This window comes from Filicampus tigris, chromosome 1 (assembly GCF_054856515.1).
Source record: "Filicampus tigris isolate MCC_2025a chromosome 1, RoL_Ftig_1.0, whole genome shotgun sequence".
In the NCBI taxonomy this organism is placed as follows: Eukaryota; Metazoa; Chordata; class Actinopteri; order Syngnathiformes; family Syngnathidae; genus Filicampus; species Filicampus tigris.
This window is the reverse complement of record NC_141217.1, coordinates 31,042,199-31,058,147: the sequence shown is the minus strand read 5'-3', so window position 1 is coordinate 31,058,147 and position 15,949 is coordinate 31,042,199. Positions and strand designations below refer to the sequence as shown.

At 42.1% G+C, this 15,949-nt stretch overlaps 2 protein-coding genes across 3 annotated transcripts; one reads left to right on the top strand and one right to left on the bottom strand.

The window, feature by feature from the left end:
• Nucleotides 1-57: 57 nt before the first annotated feature.
• On the top strand, nucleotides 58-10,267 carry snpha (syntaphilin a). Of its 2 annotated transcripts, XM_086031954.1 has the most exons (6): nucleotides 58-2,107; nucleotides 2,242-2,435; nucleotides 3,232-3,325; nucleotides 3,402-3,533; nucleotides 6,442-6,591; nucleotides 7,506-10,267. In XM_086031954.1, exons 3-6 carry the CDS (start codon nucleotides 3,276-3,278, stop codon nucleotides 8,578-8,580), a joined length of 1,407 nt encoding a protein of 468 aa, XP_085888080.1. In that variant the 5' UTR covers nucleotides 58-2,107; nucleotides 2,242-2,435; nucleotides 3,232-3,275; the 3' UTR covers nucleotides 8,581-10,267. The 2 variants fall into 2 exon arrangements, with proteins under 2 accessions (XP_085888080.1, XP_085888088.1); XM_086031962.1 differs by lacking the exon at nucleotides 2,242-2,435.
• On the bottom strand, nucleotides 10,176-15,367 carry LOC147153546 (peptidyl-prolyl cis-trans isomerase FKBP1A-like). The gene is made up of 5 exons (XM_086032010.1): nucleotides 15,225-15,367; nucleotides 15,086-15,133; nucleotides 12,702-12,814; nucleotides 12,445-12,621; nucleotides 10,176-10,881 (listed from the first exon to the last, which is right to left on the bottom strand). The coding sequence occupies exons 1-4, from the start codon at nucleotides 15,259-15,261 to the stop codon at nucleotides 12,493-12,495; spliced, it is 327 nt and encodes a 108-aa protein (XP_085888136.1). The 5' UTR covers nucleotides 15,262-15,367; the 3' UTR covers nucleotides 10,176-10,881; nucleotides 12,445-12,492.
• Between the last annotated feature and the right edge of the window lie 582 nt (nucleotides 15,368-15,949).

Below are 15,949 nucleotides of genomic sequence, written 5' to 3'. Positions count from 1 at the left end.
ACCGCAAATACTTTTCGTCAAACAAGACTCTAAACATTAATTGTGATCAACGGCAAAGAGCGATATTGCCCAAAATGGCAGAGATGAAAACTGCTGAATGAATCTGTTTAACACAATATTAATCAGAATACTATGTTTAGACTTCTGGGAGCACACACAACATATTCTGGCATAGAATCAAAAAATTTAAAAATAGGTTTAGTTCCGCTTTAAATTATCCAACTGCACATCTATATTAAATTAAATATTGTTAGCTAATTTAATATAATCCTTCCATCCATTCTCTGAACCGCTTATCCTCACAAGGATCGCCGCAGGCGTGCTGGAGCTTATCCCAGCTGATATTACATAATATACGGTATAGCTTTATATAGTATAGCATATTTCATAGAACTAGTGTTGGTTGCACCGCTAGTAAGAATGAATTGTAGTCCCCCCACCTGTGGTAAAGCATCAACACAGCCATCGCTTTATTGAACAAAGGTAATAAAATGAACAGGAACACATAGTAAACACTCAACCTGACACTGAGTAACTGAGCAGAGTTGCTAACGCTTCAGTCAGTTAACTGCCAGCCAAATCGAGACTGATCGTTTGCTAACTACGAGGTCACTCAACAGATAACACAATAATGCACAATAATAATAATTACATAATGCTACAGTTAGGGATAGAACACGAGGATGGCTACAGTGCACCTCACATGCATTTAAGTAGTTTATTTTAAGTAAATCATAAGATGCATATTTAGGTACTACTTCATGGATTTCGTGTGTTGCGCAATCTAACCCCCGTGAGGAACCAGGAATTACTGCATACTTAGCATGCGTTTAATCCATATACTGTATGGATATGAGCAGTTTTGTCTTCCGACTGGGTGCCTTCACTCTTCTCGGAAGACCTTTTTTTTTTTTTTTTTAATCGATCCATTCTCGACTGGAGAATGGAGCCTATCCCAACTGACTTCCCACCAAAGGTTCTGCACCCAAGTCAGGTGAGTGTACAGCTACACCAAAGTAAGGTCAGATCATTTAAAAAGGGATTCTTTGTGTTATTATTATCATCATACATGCAGGCCTTCAAGGAGATGTGCCCGCGCAATTGCTGAAACTCTCTGCAAGCACTAGTGAACCACTCTCACACTTTAAAATCCTCTTGCACACAACTGAAACACGCTACTGAGATGCTCACACAATTTTGAAAGATTCTTAAACACATCTGAAATGCTCTCAAACACAAACCTCTGAAAGACACATGCAGAAAGGCTCTCACATAACTGAAACACATACTTTACTCATCTGCTCTCAGTGTACTGAGCCATTCAAAATTCTCTCACACAATACTAATTCACTTTCATACACAAACACTACTGAAAAACGCACACACACACACACAACGGCTTACACACAACTGAAGCACTCTCACCCCAAAAATGAAACTCTCACTCTCAATGCTCTAATACACAACTAAAATACTCTCACATGTTCCTGAAATGCTCTTTCTCACACACACTAAACTGCGAGTATAATGCTCCTACATATAGGTGTACACACGCCTAAAGAACTCACAAGAACACATAAAAAACTTTCACACCCTGGGATGCTCTCAGACACAGGAGAAACACTATCACGTATTCCCGAAACGCTCTCGCACTACTAAACCTTCTCACAGGCAGTACGGCAACACGCTCACACACACTAAAAACTGAAATGCTTTTAGACACTACAGAAACACATTTTTCAGTATGAGATCTAGCTATTTTATCTGGAATCATTTCCATATATTTTGAGTGTAATTTAGTAGTAGTAGTATATGAGAACATTTGGATTGTGAATGTGGGAGCGCTGAACGTCTGTCCCTGACAGCTTGTCATCTCATGTCCTATCCTCTCATCCGTCGTTTCGTCCCCTGCTGTCTCTTTAAGAGGCATCGACGTCGCAGTGGGCGCACTCGGTGTGGGCCCTTCACAGTTGCAGGATGCGCTCGGATCCGCATCGGCTGCTGCGTCTTCTCGCCCCGCTGGCAGCGACGCGCCAGCCGCAGCCTGGCTGTCGTCGTCGTCGTCGTCCGTGTGAGCCGCACGCTCGGGTTCGACGCTTCTGACAAGGTGATACGCGCCGCCACGCAAACCGCTTTGTAGGACACCTCTGCGGGACTTATTAGTCAGCCTCTTAGCCTCTCTCACTTTGGTGCTACGTCACTGCTGCTGCGTTTCACGACTTGATTGCGATTCTATTCCAGGATGTTCAACCTAATCGCCGCTTTTGGTGCACTTTTGTGCCAGCTGCTCGCCTCCGCATCCACAATCGCCCGCACGCTTACGTAACACGCTTACGTATGTATTTCTCGCCATCAACGCCGTGACCACCTGTTGGTGGATGCTGCTGCCTGCTGCTGCTGCTGCTGCTGCTGCTGCTCAGACGCAAGAAAGCGAGGTGAATGGAATTGTGCGAGTGTGCGTTCTAGATCAGTGTTTCCCAACTTCTTTTGGGCCACTTCTATTTGACATGAGAAATATGCCCCAACCAACCAAAAAGTATGAATACCGCACAGGAGATAGTTCAGTGTAAATGTACTCATAAAATGACGTGAAATTAATTGAACACAAAACCATGTCTTATTCTGTGGTATGAATGGAAACACATTTGTTGTATCTTTTGCCACTTAGAGAAAGGCAAGGCAACATCTTTTGAGGGAGCATGCAACCCTTCTGTCTGCATATGTTTTTCAGCTGGTAAAAAGCTGCTTTAGTGATTGATTTGATACGAGTGCTGAAAGTCTGGTCAGAGTCTAATTACAGGAAGGTATTTCTTTTTTTTCTTTTTTTTTTTTTAATAGAACAAAAGCCATGTTTTAAATATAGTCTTATTTTAGGGGGGGAAAAAAGTTGCCTTTTCCAGAATAAAAGGCATAAAATTATGACAATGAAGTTGATTTTTTTGAGTCACTTTTTAAAAAATACTTTAAAGTTTGCACTTTTGTCTTGGAAAAATGACAATCTTACAATATTACGACATTTTATCCCGACAAAATAAGTTTTTTGTTCTTTTAAGAATTTCTTCTTTTCTTTTTAATATAATGAAATTTAGAGTGCCCACTGTCTTTGAAATATAAAGCATAGAAAAGCTAAGCAAAACAATAATGATTGACAACGAATAAAGAACCCCAAAATTGCAAAACCATACATTCATGTATTGTGAAATCCATTCAAATGCGTTTGCTGCTTTTCAGAGTCTATAGTTGGAGGACTCCGGGCCTCCCTCACTCGAGGCAGCATGTCCTTAACTCTTACCCCAAGCAGGAAGCCCTCATCAGGTCAGCGCAGGTACGGTCACATCTTGTTTGTTCTTACAAACAATGTTTAGGACACATCAACTCAGGGTTGTTGTTTTCACGTCAAGGCGCTCAGCAGGAACGAGTGGCAGCAGCGGACGTTGCACTCATACTGACACATCCAGCACCAGCAACTACCCGCTGAAGGTCAAGGTGACAGAGGGAAGCCTCACACCTCGAATGTATCCCAGTATGCCAAGGTACAAAGACGCTGATCATCTGCACAATATGATGAGTCACGGTGCTGGGCCGTGCATTCTGAGCATGCTGAGCCTTCAGAGGCTACTTTATACTCCTCTTAATAACAAAACTATAATGTCACAATTATACAAACCATCAATTTTATGAAAAAAAAAAAAAAAAACACCAACCAAAACCACACTAGTACTGCGTGCAACAGTCACATGTACATCACCTGGAGCAGTTCACAATCAATATTTATCTAATAACATAACAAAAGCATAAAAAAGAATTCAGTCCAGCGGAACCTCAAGTTACAAATTTACTTTGTTTCGTGAACCCATTTACAACCCAAAACCTTCATGAATCAAGGTAATTTCGTATAAAATACAGTGGTACCTCTACTTACGAATGTCTCTTCATACGAAATTTTCAAGTTACGAAACTCCTCAACAGGAAAATATTGCCTCTTGTTACGAAAGAAATTTTCAGGATACGAAAGGTAAAAATACAGTATGGGCTGCTACTCGAAACTCCGGAGTTTCCTGTTCGCAACATACTCATAGCTGCTCTGCCATTGGCTATTACCTAGCATCATCCTGGCATCTCATTGGCTAAGAGGGACCTCTACCGTATGTGTATGTGTGTAGATAGACAGGTAGATAGATAGATACAGCGTCCTCGTCATTCGCCCCTCGGGCCACAAGGTTTTCCGATAGTTTTACGTGAATTAGAAACGAGGAAAAGAAAAAAAGGGCGAAAACGGGTTTTTTTGTCCATACAAACAAAGCAAGAGATAAAAGAAAAGTATGAAAAAGGGATGCGTTTGGTTGCTCTCGCCAAAGAATATTTACAAAACGCCAGACTAAAACCACTTCTGAGTGAGAACATGAACCAAAGAGGGCAAAAAGCGATGAGGACAGCAATTAAAAGGTAAACGACCATCATTTTTATTCTTTACTCTAATCTTTGTTTTTTACATTATGCACAACTCTCATTTATTGCGCAATAATCTAATTGTAACATGTATTTGTTACATGTTTTGAGGCATTTTTATGCTTTATAAAATTGAATATTGGGGGGCTTGGAACGGATTAGGGCGTTTACATGGAAAACGCGTCTCTACTTACAACATTTTCTACTTAAGAAATTTCTTCCAGAACCAATTAATTTTGTAAGTAGAGGTACCACTGTAACCCGAATTGCAATTATTATTGGAATTATTTCCAAAGCAAACTTACATTTACATCACTTTTTAAACTTTTAGAAATATATGATGACACTTAATGGTGTTGAAATAGCTTGGTGCATTCACAAGCAAATCACTAGTCAACATGTTTGCCTTTCAGCGTAAAGTACAATGGTGCCTTGAGAAACAAGTGACCCGACTTGCGCTTTTTTTCTTTTCTTTTGGGCTTGAAATGCAAACACAATGAGATACAGTATGAGCGCTGTATGGTGGCTGTGAACTCAACTCAACTTGACTCTCTTCACACTAAGCTCAAGGGGCTTCAGTCGGTTTAATATTACTCCTGGTTGAAGATTATTCTCAAAGTAAACTTAAAATAAAGAGTTACACATACTGTATTTAAAACAACATAGGGTTAGGGTTAGTTAAAAAAGCCCGCTTAGCTTAGTGCTAACAAACAAGGTACAACGCTATTGAATATGCCAATGGTTAGCAAATTCCCATTGAAACAAATTGGAATTGCAAGCTGCCAGCTGCAGAACGATGTTATATTGACCTTATTTTGATTGTTTTGTTTAAAATATACATTTTCAAAAATGCTGTGCAATATATAAGTAGATGAAAACACAATTTATGATGATGACATAACAATTGGTTTGTTAGCAAACCACTGTGCCAGTGTTTTAGCCATTTCGGGTACAGTAACGTTTCCGTTACCCCGTGGTTACTGCTAGCCCTAAATGGGCTCATCTCCCACAATGCAATGCAGCATTTGCATTGCATTGTGGGATGTGGTGGCCATTAGAGGCAAAATACAAAGAGGTTCTGAGCCTCCCTCGACCATGCAAAGACTGTTCATGAACCGGATTATGGTAAACCGGGTTGGTCGTTAACCAAGGTTCCTCTGTATTCTTTATCCTACAGAAAAAAAGACGAATAGCAAACCAACTTACTGATTAGAAGTAGAAGAAGACGTCTATTCTTCTTCGTTTGTGTCTGTATGACTATATTTTAAGGTACTGCCCCCGGTGGCCAAGACGGGCAGAGCAGAAGGAGCCGTGTTGCACAAACTGTTGAACGCTTTACATTTTATTTAATTAGGTTGTTACTGTATGTTTCAATGACATACAGTATCATAGACTGCTATTTTTTCCTTAAAAAACAAAAACAAAACACTGGATCGGATTAATGCTTTTGCGATTCATTTCAACCGTGAAAGATGATTTGAGATATGCGTGTACTGTTTTGATTTACAACTGTGCTGACAGAACAAATGAGACTCTTACCTCAAAGCCACCACTGTACAGTAGAACCTTGGGTTATTTTTTTAATATAATTTGTTCCGTGATCCTCATTGTGACTGGAAACGTTTGCAAATTGAGCTAAGGTTTCCTATTGAAATGAAAGGAAATGCAATTAATCCGATCCAGCCCCAAAATGAGATAATATGCATTATTATTCCATGTTTTATATTTTCAGAAATAAGTGAAAACACACTTTATTGTTAAGAAATAACACAGTGTGTTTGCTAACAAATCACTATGCAAAATCTTAGCTTTTTAGCATAAAATACTGTGTTTACGTTCTGGAGGTTTTTTTTTTTTTTAAACACATTTGCCACCAATCATTCTGGGAGCCAACAAAGTCAAGCTATTCCCTTCAGAGACGAAAAGATAACAAATGCCAACAATATTCCCAAAACATAATGTGACGGTGGTGCGCCTGTGTTTTTCCCTCAGGCGTCAGGCAAAGCATACGGTGTGTAGTGACAATCATGGGATCAGGCCTCCTGCCCCGGAGCAGTACCTCACACCCCTGCAGCAGAAAGAGGTGTGCATACGTCACCTGCGAGCCAGACTGAGGGACAACGTGGAGAGATTACAACACAGGTCAATCTTATCAGACACGTCAATGAATTGTTTAGAGACCTTGGAATTTTACGCTTCCGACAGTAGCCTAAATGTTTTCCAATTTCTGTACTCAGCTGACTTATCAAAAGTGAGACATTTCAAACATCTGCTTTTACTTTGGAAAACAATGATAGGTTTGCCACTTTTTTAATGACTGTTACGGACCAAACTAGTGATTATGATTACTGTGAATCATTTCATGATTATGATTACTGTGCATTTTCATGTGCATTTTCTCCATTGTCAGTTTCAAATAATGTCCTGGTTTTGGAATAAAGGGTTGGAGATAAAAAAAAAAATTAAAATAAATAAAATAGATGATTACATAGACTGGGGGGAAAAAATGGCTTCTGACTATGCTTTTTCCGACTATTTTGAAAGTTTCCCATCTATCATTTGTCGCCTACAAAATGGGCGTCTGTCATTGGCGGATAGGCGAACCGGTCCGTCATATCGGCCGTATGCTCAACTCTGCTATTCAGTAGTAGTATTTAGTAGTGTGTGCGCGTGTGTGTGTATGTATGTACGTACAATTCACTTATATTTCTAAATTTATATAATCTCCGTCATCTTTTCTCATTTAACGATTTAATGTAACAAACACTTTGATCAATCAAAAAGTGCCTGTAATGTCGTATTTCCAAAGCTCCGTCATGTTCATTGGTTTCCACATCTCATTCGCATTCCATTCAGACATGCTCCTCGTTGACGTCATTTCACGTGAACGACGCTAAGAGTAAACTGTGATATAGTTCTCGGTCTTTTCACGTTTTCAGCAACTACCGTCAAACGTGTATTGTGCATTTACAGACAAATCTCTGAATTGACATAAGAAAATGTCTGTAGAGAACGGACATAAAATATATTTTCCATTTTCTTGGGTTTCACCGCAGGGACTACGAAATAGATGAGTTGAGGACTCAGCTTTACCGGATGCAGGAAGACTGGATTGAAGAGGAATGCCACCGCGTGGAGGCCCAGTTGGCTCTCAAAGAGGCCCGCAAGGAAATTCAGCACCTCCAAGAAGTGGTGGAGTCTGTGAGGCCCAACCTGGGTGTTCGCGAGCAAGACCACAACCACAAGCCATACACGAGGCCCCACGAACCGAGGCCCGGCGGGCGGTCTCGCTCCTGTGGCTGCTCACCTGCCAGCACTTTGACCCGCAGCAGGCACCTGAGCGGTGAGGCCGAGTCGAGCCGAGCGCCGCGCCACCTGCTGCTGGACGCCGCGCTCCTCACAGAGCGGGTGTCGCAGCAGGACTGCACCAAGGGGACGGCGGCTCCTTTTCCCGCTTGTGGGGGAGCCGCGGTGTCCGTCTCGCACTCCTGCCACTCTCTGGTTGGAAGCAGCTGCTACGTTCCACATCATCACTTCTTCCTGCACTTACCTCAGGAGGAGCCCCCGGAAACTGTCGCCTGGGCCTCGACCGCGCCCGCCGACCCCGTCCCGAGTGCTCCGGCGGGGAGAAAGCCGGAGGTGCGCTCACAGGCCTGCAGCCCGACCATGACCTGGCTTTCCCGTGAGGAAAGTGGCGCAGAGGAGCTCAGCGTCATTTCCGCGGCGTCGGCAGACGTGAGCCCCGTGGAGCCCCTCGTCTTTCCGACGGCTTTACCTCCTCTGTCTCCTCCAGAGGTGCCCCGCGTGTGCCAACCCCACCCCGCGGACCCCCTCAGCCTGGAACCCGCTGCCCTGGAGACAGAGGAGGACGGCGAGGAGGAAGCGGGAAATGACGATTCGCTTCAGAGGTGCCACTGGAGCCCGTACTTCCTGGTGGATCTGTTAGCTTTGGCGGTGCCGGCGGTTCCGACCATGGCTTGGCTGTGTCGCGGGGCGCCCCGGGACATCGCGCCCGTCTATCATATCGGCTCCCTGCTGAGAGGGTGCTGCGCCGTGGCCTTGCACTCGCTCCGTCGGAGAGGCGGCGGGCCAGGACGCAGACCGGTCAGCCGGAGTGGAACGTCCATCTGACTTGGCATCTCAACCCTCCAGCCTTCCTCAAACTGGGCACCCTTTGGATACGGGCTGCTCTTGTCACATTTAGCTTCAAAAAAATTGGTGTGAATTTTTGGGAGTTACTTATTTGCACATTGAGAAAAATATTTCTCACCTTAAAGATGTATAGCCGACCCTATTTGCAGGGTACAGGGCTGACTGCATCTCAAAACATTTGTATCTCAATTCATCTTTTCCCTTTGAATTGAATGGAAATATCAATAATCCGTTCCAGCCTCCTCATCCCAAACAAAAATTATTGTAATGTGTGTTTTTTGTTGTTGTTTTTAGAGAAAAATAGCACTTATAATAGCATATAATATTGTACTTTCTAAAAACATACAGTAGTGTAGTAGTTTGTTTGTAGTAGTTTGTCATACTTTTTGCTTTTTGATGTTCATGCTATGGCCACCTGGGGGGAGTATAGTACAGACATACTGCTGAGAAGCCACAGTAGTAATATTTGTCATTCTTGGCAGAGGATAAAGAAAACATGCCTGTGAGAATTTATATTTTATTTTTCTACTTGTGTTGCTTCATATGTTTGTTGCTTGAATGGTTAAAAGACCACATAGATACTAGTAGTTAGCAGAGCTGGGCATTCCGCCCGGTCCGGACCGGTCCATTTAAGCATGAGCGGAAATGGATAAGAATGCTGCATCCATGTGAAAATGGTAGAAAAATCGCAGATATCAAAATTTCCCCTTAAGTTTTGGGGTGGCCACTGTCCATGGCCACTAGGTGGTTCCGCCCCTGGGTTCAAGCAAAATTTTGTTCAAACAAATTATTGGTGTCCTGCAGCTTTTAGTTAATTTTCATTGTATTGCATATGTGTGTGTGTATAATTTTTTTCCCCCAGTATTCACTGATCTGATATTTTGCATAAATGTCACAATGTCCATGTTTGACTTTTGAGAATTATTTTGAAGATTTTGGTAGAACTTAAAATTGTGTGATTTTGGGGATGACATAACTTGCAGAAATGTAGAAAGCTTTACAGAGACTGCTTAACAGTTGATGACAACGTGCAAGAGCAGCTAACGTTTTCTCTTTTGCCCGGGAATACTCGACCAACGTGTGTGGACTGAAGGTTAATTGAAATAATACGTGTGATACGTGACTGTATGAATGCAAATGGTATTGTTTTAAGCATTTTTAAGATAACATTTTAAGTCTATTTTTTAACTTTGTAATATATATGGAATGAATCAGAGGTTATTATAGTCAGAACAACAGGGGAAAAACTTAAGGTCAGATTTGAGTAACATTTCCCCATACCTTAGTTTTTTGTGTGCTCATTTAGCAAATCCTAAGCACGTGAGGAAAGTGATGTAGTCACTTGTTTCAGCCTTATGCAAAAAAAAAGGATATATATATATATATACAAATTCGGGTTTTCAGGGGTAGTTTGCTAGCTCAATTCAACTCAATGGTTGGATATGCACGTTGCACAAAAACAATCTTTTTTGGTTTAAAGAACATAAATTTACTGTATATATATATATATTAACCTGTAAATGCACGATTGCTCCTGAAACGTTATCTCTCCTAAAGCAATTAGACGCTTGTACTGACTGTACTCTTTTATTGTGAAGAGTAAGGAACAGAATGTAACATCCACAGCCTGTAACACACAACTCCTTGAAATAAACGCAATCACAAACTGCAAGGTGCCTTGTGGGGGGGGGGGGGGGAGTTTTCATGCAACAAACCTTTGGCCAAAAACTTTTTTTTTTTGGGCAGTACATTTTCCCCACATTTTATTCATATATTTTTTTTACAGCAAACCATCGAGACAAAAAAAGCATCCAGCATAAATAAGTGTTGCTGGCAACAATTGTAGAGAGCTGGAGGTGGCTCCATCCGTGTGCTTGATTCAACGATTCCAAGTGATGAGATGTCCTCGTGTAATGTCGCCCGATAACTACGCGCCATGGCCATTCGTCCAAACAGCTCCGCGTCAAAACAATTCCTTGTGAAGAAATCGCATTAAGACTATTGTAGAAAGGTCGCAGAGCCACGAGGAATGAGACTGAGTATTTGTACAAAAAAAAAAAAAAGTCAAAGTTGAAAAATTTAAAAACAAAAACATGAAAATACATTGCAGCATGTCTAAATAGATAAGGATGGGATGAGCTAGGACTGAGTGGAAGGTCAAAACTAAAATAAAACGGTATGCATATGAAGAGGAGAGTGGACAAGTGAAGGTATAGACATAGTAGGTCCTATGCAGGAGTCATCTGTTTTTTCCTCCATGTTCCCATGATAGGATTTGACCTGCAGTCAACACAAAAACAGCACATTACAGCATGTACAAAACATGGCACGAGTATGGAAACTTGGAAAGTACTGCTGGGGTGGAATGGAAAATAACCCCCGCCAAAAAAACGGCTAAGTCGACCACAAAATTTTGTTGACAACAAGATTTCTGCTTCGAAACGAATCATTTTAAAACCATGTTTCTGATGCCCAGATACATGTTGGGCCACTGTCCACGTTTACCACGCAGACATTTGTTGCATATACACACACACGCAATTGTTCTGTGAAAAATACAGAGAATGAAAAAAGATTACAGAAGGTTTGGCATTGCTTTACAGTGCAACCGGAAAGTATTCACACCATTTCACTTTTTTCCACATTTTGTTTGTCGATCGATCGATCCCAACATGGAATAAATTTTTTTTTTCAACATTTTTATGAACACCACCCTATAATGAATTTAAAAAAAAAAAAAAAAAACTAAGATACTACATTTACATAATTACTCACAGCCTTTGCTCAATATTTTGTTGATGCACCTTGATGACTATATTTGCTGATGTATAGTCATCTCATTTGGGATACTGTAGTTTCACGTGTAAAAACTGACACGATTTCTTTGCAAAATATTTTTGCTGTAATATGAACTTTGTTTGCAACAAGCAGCGGCTGACGAAACAGGTCAGTTATTTTACATAACTTTAAAAGAAGGCAAAAAAAGGAAAACGATACCACGGCAAAAACTGAAAACAACAGTTATACTAGCAGTGAAATAATAGCTGACGGCTAAGCAACTTCAAATTCATTTTACTTGTATTAAGTTCAACAAAATACTGTAAAGATACTCATTAAAATGCTTTTAATAACATTTGAAAATACATGTTGAATATTTTCAAACACTTTAGTACGGAAGCGTAACCGGCCTATATGCGGGTACTATTAGTTATTAGCAGCCACGAGGGGCACTTGAACCAGCAGGAGAGCACGATACCAGAGTACTCGATTGAATAATTGATTGGACACTTGTATGATAATACTCTAAAAAGATTTGTTTGCCAAATGGAAAGCTTCAGGTACATGTACTAGTACGCCCTTCGTCCTCACTCGTACGGCAATTCAGCACACCAATAGGATTGACTAAAGTGTACTAACTGTCGCAAGATTGTGCGTAAAATACTGAGTCTTATTGGATCGACCACTTCAACTTGTGGACTAGCTCGTTCCCTAAAGTGTCCACTGAAACTCCTTCTTTGTGGATTAAGGAGTTGGGAATGAGTGAATGATTGTGAACGCAGCAACTGCAAACTTACAGCGAATGTGTTCTTTATCCAGGCGGGCCAGATTGAAACCCCCGACAGGCCGGTTCTGGCCCGCAGTCCGTACGTTTACTAACTTGACATCCACGGTCCTACGCCATTAAGATCACTCCAAATGAATAAAAACAAATAACCGGAAGACGTTTTCTCAGCTATGTTTCGGACCTTTGCCGTGGTACAGAGATACAGTACTTGATGCGGCTAATGCATGCAAGTCCACAACTTTGCTGGTGTAGGAAATCAAGTTGCGCTGAAGTCTCACCCTGGCAAGTTGAGTGGAACGAAGCAAAGCGGCGAGGACGCTTCAGCTCTACTCCAGCCCCAGCAGCTCCACGTCGAAGATGAGCGTGGCATTGGAGGGGATGATGCCCGGGTGGCCCTTGCTGCCGTACGCGTAGTCTGGCGAGCAGGTCAGCTTGGCCCGCTGACCTACACTCATCTGCGGAGGTCGGGAGGAGGTCACGCGCGGGTTCGCCATTGCGGTCGGGAAAAAGGCTCCGTTCCCCCCTTTCCCTTCACCTGAGCTACTCCTTCTTCCCAGCCGCGGATGACCTCCTGGTGTCCTATCTTGAACTTGAACGGCTTCCCTCGGCTCCTCGAGGAGTCAAACACTTTGCCGTCTTCCAGTGTTCCTGTCCACAGGGAGGGATGTTGCGCGTCACAGTTAGGGGTGCCCCGATCCGATATCAGCCCACCAAAATAAAAACAAGTATCGGATTGTATCGGTCTACATCCACAATTGCAGATATTAGCACTCAATAGACAAGCAGTCCATTCCAGGATCTGTTCCTGGTCTTGTATCGCGCAGCGTCTCAATCTAGCACGCGTAGCCCGCGTGATCAAAACAACCATTCCTGCGAATGAGCTAAAGATGTCGGCGGTGTGGGAGTCCTTTATTATGGTACACCCAATTTGAAGAACTACAGGTTGTACATTAAAACCAGCCGAAGTCCCCTGGACTCTAAAAAAACATAGGGTTTATAAATCTTGAAACTTACAATAAAAAAAAAATAAACAAACAATTCATGAGCACACGCACTACTGTCATTCGCTTGAATGAGAGCCGCAGGGGGAAGAGGAGTCGAATGTGGCAAAGTCAGGACGAGCGAGCCGTGCCTTTTCCTTTTTAACTGTACTTGTACCTTCGCTGCTGGACACTACAATCATCTGGATTTAATCGACATTGGATTACAGTACAAAGTGGCGAGCACTTTCAACATCCGGGTGGAGATAGCGCGACCAGTTTTTAAAATCAAACATATCTAATCTCTGATTTTTCATTACATCAAGGGATTCGGCCATGATCATGTTTCCACGCTTTCACAAAAGTCCCGAGTTTTGACTTTTGCACAATGTTTTCCAATTTTCATTTACCGCAGAGCTCTTTCTTTCTTTTTTTTTTTTTTTTTAATCAATAGAACTTTGCTTCTAGATGAGAAAATAAAGTTCCCTCAGATTCCTGGGATCAACCGTGTGAAAAAAAAATGAAAGCACCACAAAGTTAGAAAGTCGCCCCACAAATGAAGTCATGGATTCGCAAAGCTGCTCCATGAATAAATAAACAATTTCGAGCCTTGTATTTACAGTGTAAAAACAAAAGTTAGCGGTATTGGTTTGGAGAAGCAAGTTATCAGCGGAAAAAACAGGCCAGAGAAGCAGCTCTGCATTGCGGTGCTGTGGTCGCTTTGAGTGCGTCAATTTTGGATAGGCGGCTGCACGACACGACTTTGAAAAGTCCATAATACCCTCGCACGAACCTAGTGAGGATATGCTTTGCAGAAAACGGAATGATGGATGTACGGCCTTTCGGAAATTCGAAGCGCCGGAGTTGCGGCGACGAAGCTGACCCTTCAGCTGGGTGCAGCCGTTTAGGGCCCCTCATTTCTGGATAGGCAGTGGCGGGCAAACCCACTGGAGATGCACTTGGAAATAAAGTAAGTCAAGCTACCCCTTATAGATTGGAATGTAATATATAATGACTAGGGATGTAACGATTCATTCAAGCCCAGAATTGATTCGATTTTAGTTCCCGATTTTGCGTCGATTCAATTTTATTTTTTTTTAATCGCTATCATGCTTGCCTCTGTGCGCTGGTGTTGTGCTACATCAACAAACGCAATACACAATGAGGTTTGGTGCAAGCGTGTCTATTATTATACTAGTCGACTAATCGCCAACAGTAGTCGCGATTAGTCAACTCATCATACCTGAGCAACTGTGATGTCATTTTCAGTTGACGGAAGAGACAAAATGGCTGGCCCCAGAGATGACTAAAAGCGTGTGCATTTTTCTGTTTAATTCAAAAGCAATTATTAATCAGAATGCCTTGTTTCAACTAGTGGGCCTGCACTGAACATTCTGGAAAAAAATGTTTGGGTTGACTTCCACTTTAACACTGGCTTGTTCTCGCTGTTTGTCCATTGACGTAGTTTCACGGTTCAAACCGACCGCTGAGAACAAACATCAAGAATATGACAAGAAGTTTTGCTGAACATATTTCGTTGAGGAAAGCAGCTAGTTAGCCGATTAGCTCAAGTTAGCCGCCTAGCTTGACGGGGCCCGGATGGCAAAAAAAGCTAGGCTCACGCTAACTCACACAAACCGGAAAAAAACCTACCAGCGTCGATTAAACCTCCTATCGTCAAATATCCACGTTAAAGCCTAATTATTTTCTTTAGCAACAGCTTTGGGACGCCACTAAAAAGCCAGAATGACTTAGCGCTTGACCATTAGCCAAAGGAAAATAGAAACATCACCCCCATACCAAGTGGAAACAAACCAGCACAGTTCACGACGAAAGGACATTTAGCCAAAACGTCGAAAACAAACAATGGTGGAATTATCATAATTTCTACGGCCGAATGCTCAAGTTTGACGCGGTTGTAGCCCGGCTCCTCACTCACCGATATAGTGCACCACGACGCGCTGCCCCTTCTTGGGAAACGTTTGTCCTGCAGACACACACGGGACAGCACCGTTGGAAATGACAACGACAATAACAATAAACCAATTCGGAAAGAAGACAAGACGAGTTCGACCCACCGTCGCCCGCCTTGATGGTTTCAACGTGTACTCCCATGTTCACGAGTCCTCAGCCGTTCTCTGTCGACCACCGTGCGGAGAACGGAAGCAGGGGGAGGCGCACGCACATACGCACACACATCCTTGTCTTTGTCATATGGGGTTAATGTTTTTTTTATGTGAGAGTGGGAACCACATACCGTACATAGACGCACATTGGGAAATATATTTTCCGCATTACCCAAATTCCCACGATTCCACATTTCCCATTAAAAACAATAATCAAATGAATGGAAACATTTTCGAAACTGATCGCACTTTTACACACCATATTTCACAACTTATTTAAACCATTTCCATCTTCCAAATCAGCTCAGCATTGGGAACTATTATTCCACATTCCACACAGTCCCAGTTTTCATTGTTCCTTCATGACAACATTCCCAAACCGCTGCAGACATTTTACTGTACATATTTACCTCCGTTTATGTTTCTCAATGTGAGTCATTTCAACTTGAAAATAAGCATCGTATTCATTACATCTTGGGAACTATTTTCCATTCCCCAAATTCCTAAATTAAGAGATATTTTATAAATTTACTCTTTTCGCATTTCTTGACCGATTCAATTTCAGCTTCAAACTGTCCAGATCCTTCAGGACACATAGCTACAGTATTTAGTTGGAACACTACCAAAATTTCATAATACAATTTCCAGATTAAAAGATATTTTACATATACAGTATT

Bases quoted from the DNA above. Each gene is read 5' to 3' on its own strand.
- LOC147153546 (XM_086032010.1), bottom strand. From the start codon at position 15,261: ATGGGAGTACACGTTGAAACCATCAAGGCGGGCGACG. The intron at 15,134-15,224 runs GTGGGTCGAACT...GTGTGTCTGCAG, and splicing joins AACCATCAAGGCGGGCGACG to GACAAACGTTTCCCAAGAAG. The intron at 12,815-15,085 runs GTGAGTGAGGAG...CCCTGTGGACAG, and splicing joins CGTCGTGGTGCACTATATCG to GAACACTGGAAGACGGCAAA.
- snpha (XM_086031962.1), top strand. From the start codon at position 3,276: ATGTCCTTAACTCTTACCCCAAGCAGGAAGCCCTCATCAGGTCAGCGC. The intron at 3,326-3,401 runs GTACGGTCACAT...TTTCACGTCAAG, and splicing joins CCCTCATCAGGTCAGCGCAG to GCGCTCAGCAGGAACGAGTG. The intron at 6,592-7,505 runs GTCAATCTTATC...GTTTCACCGCAG, and splicing joins GTGGAGAGATTACAACACAG to GGACTACGAAATAGATGAGT.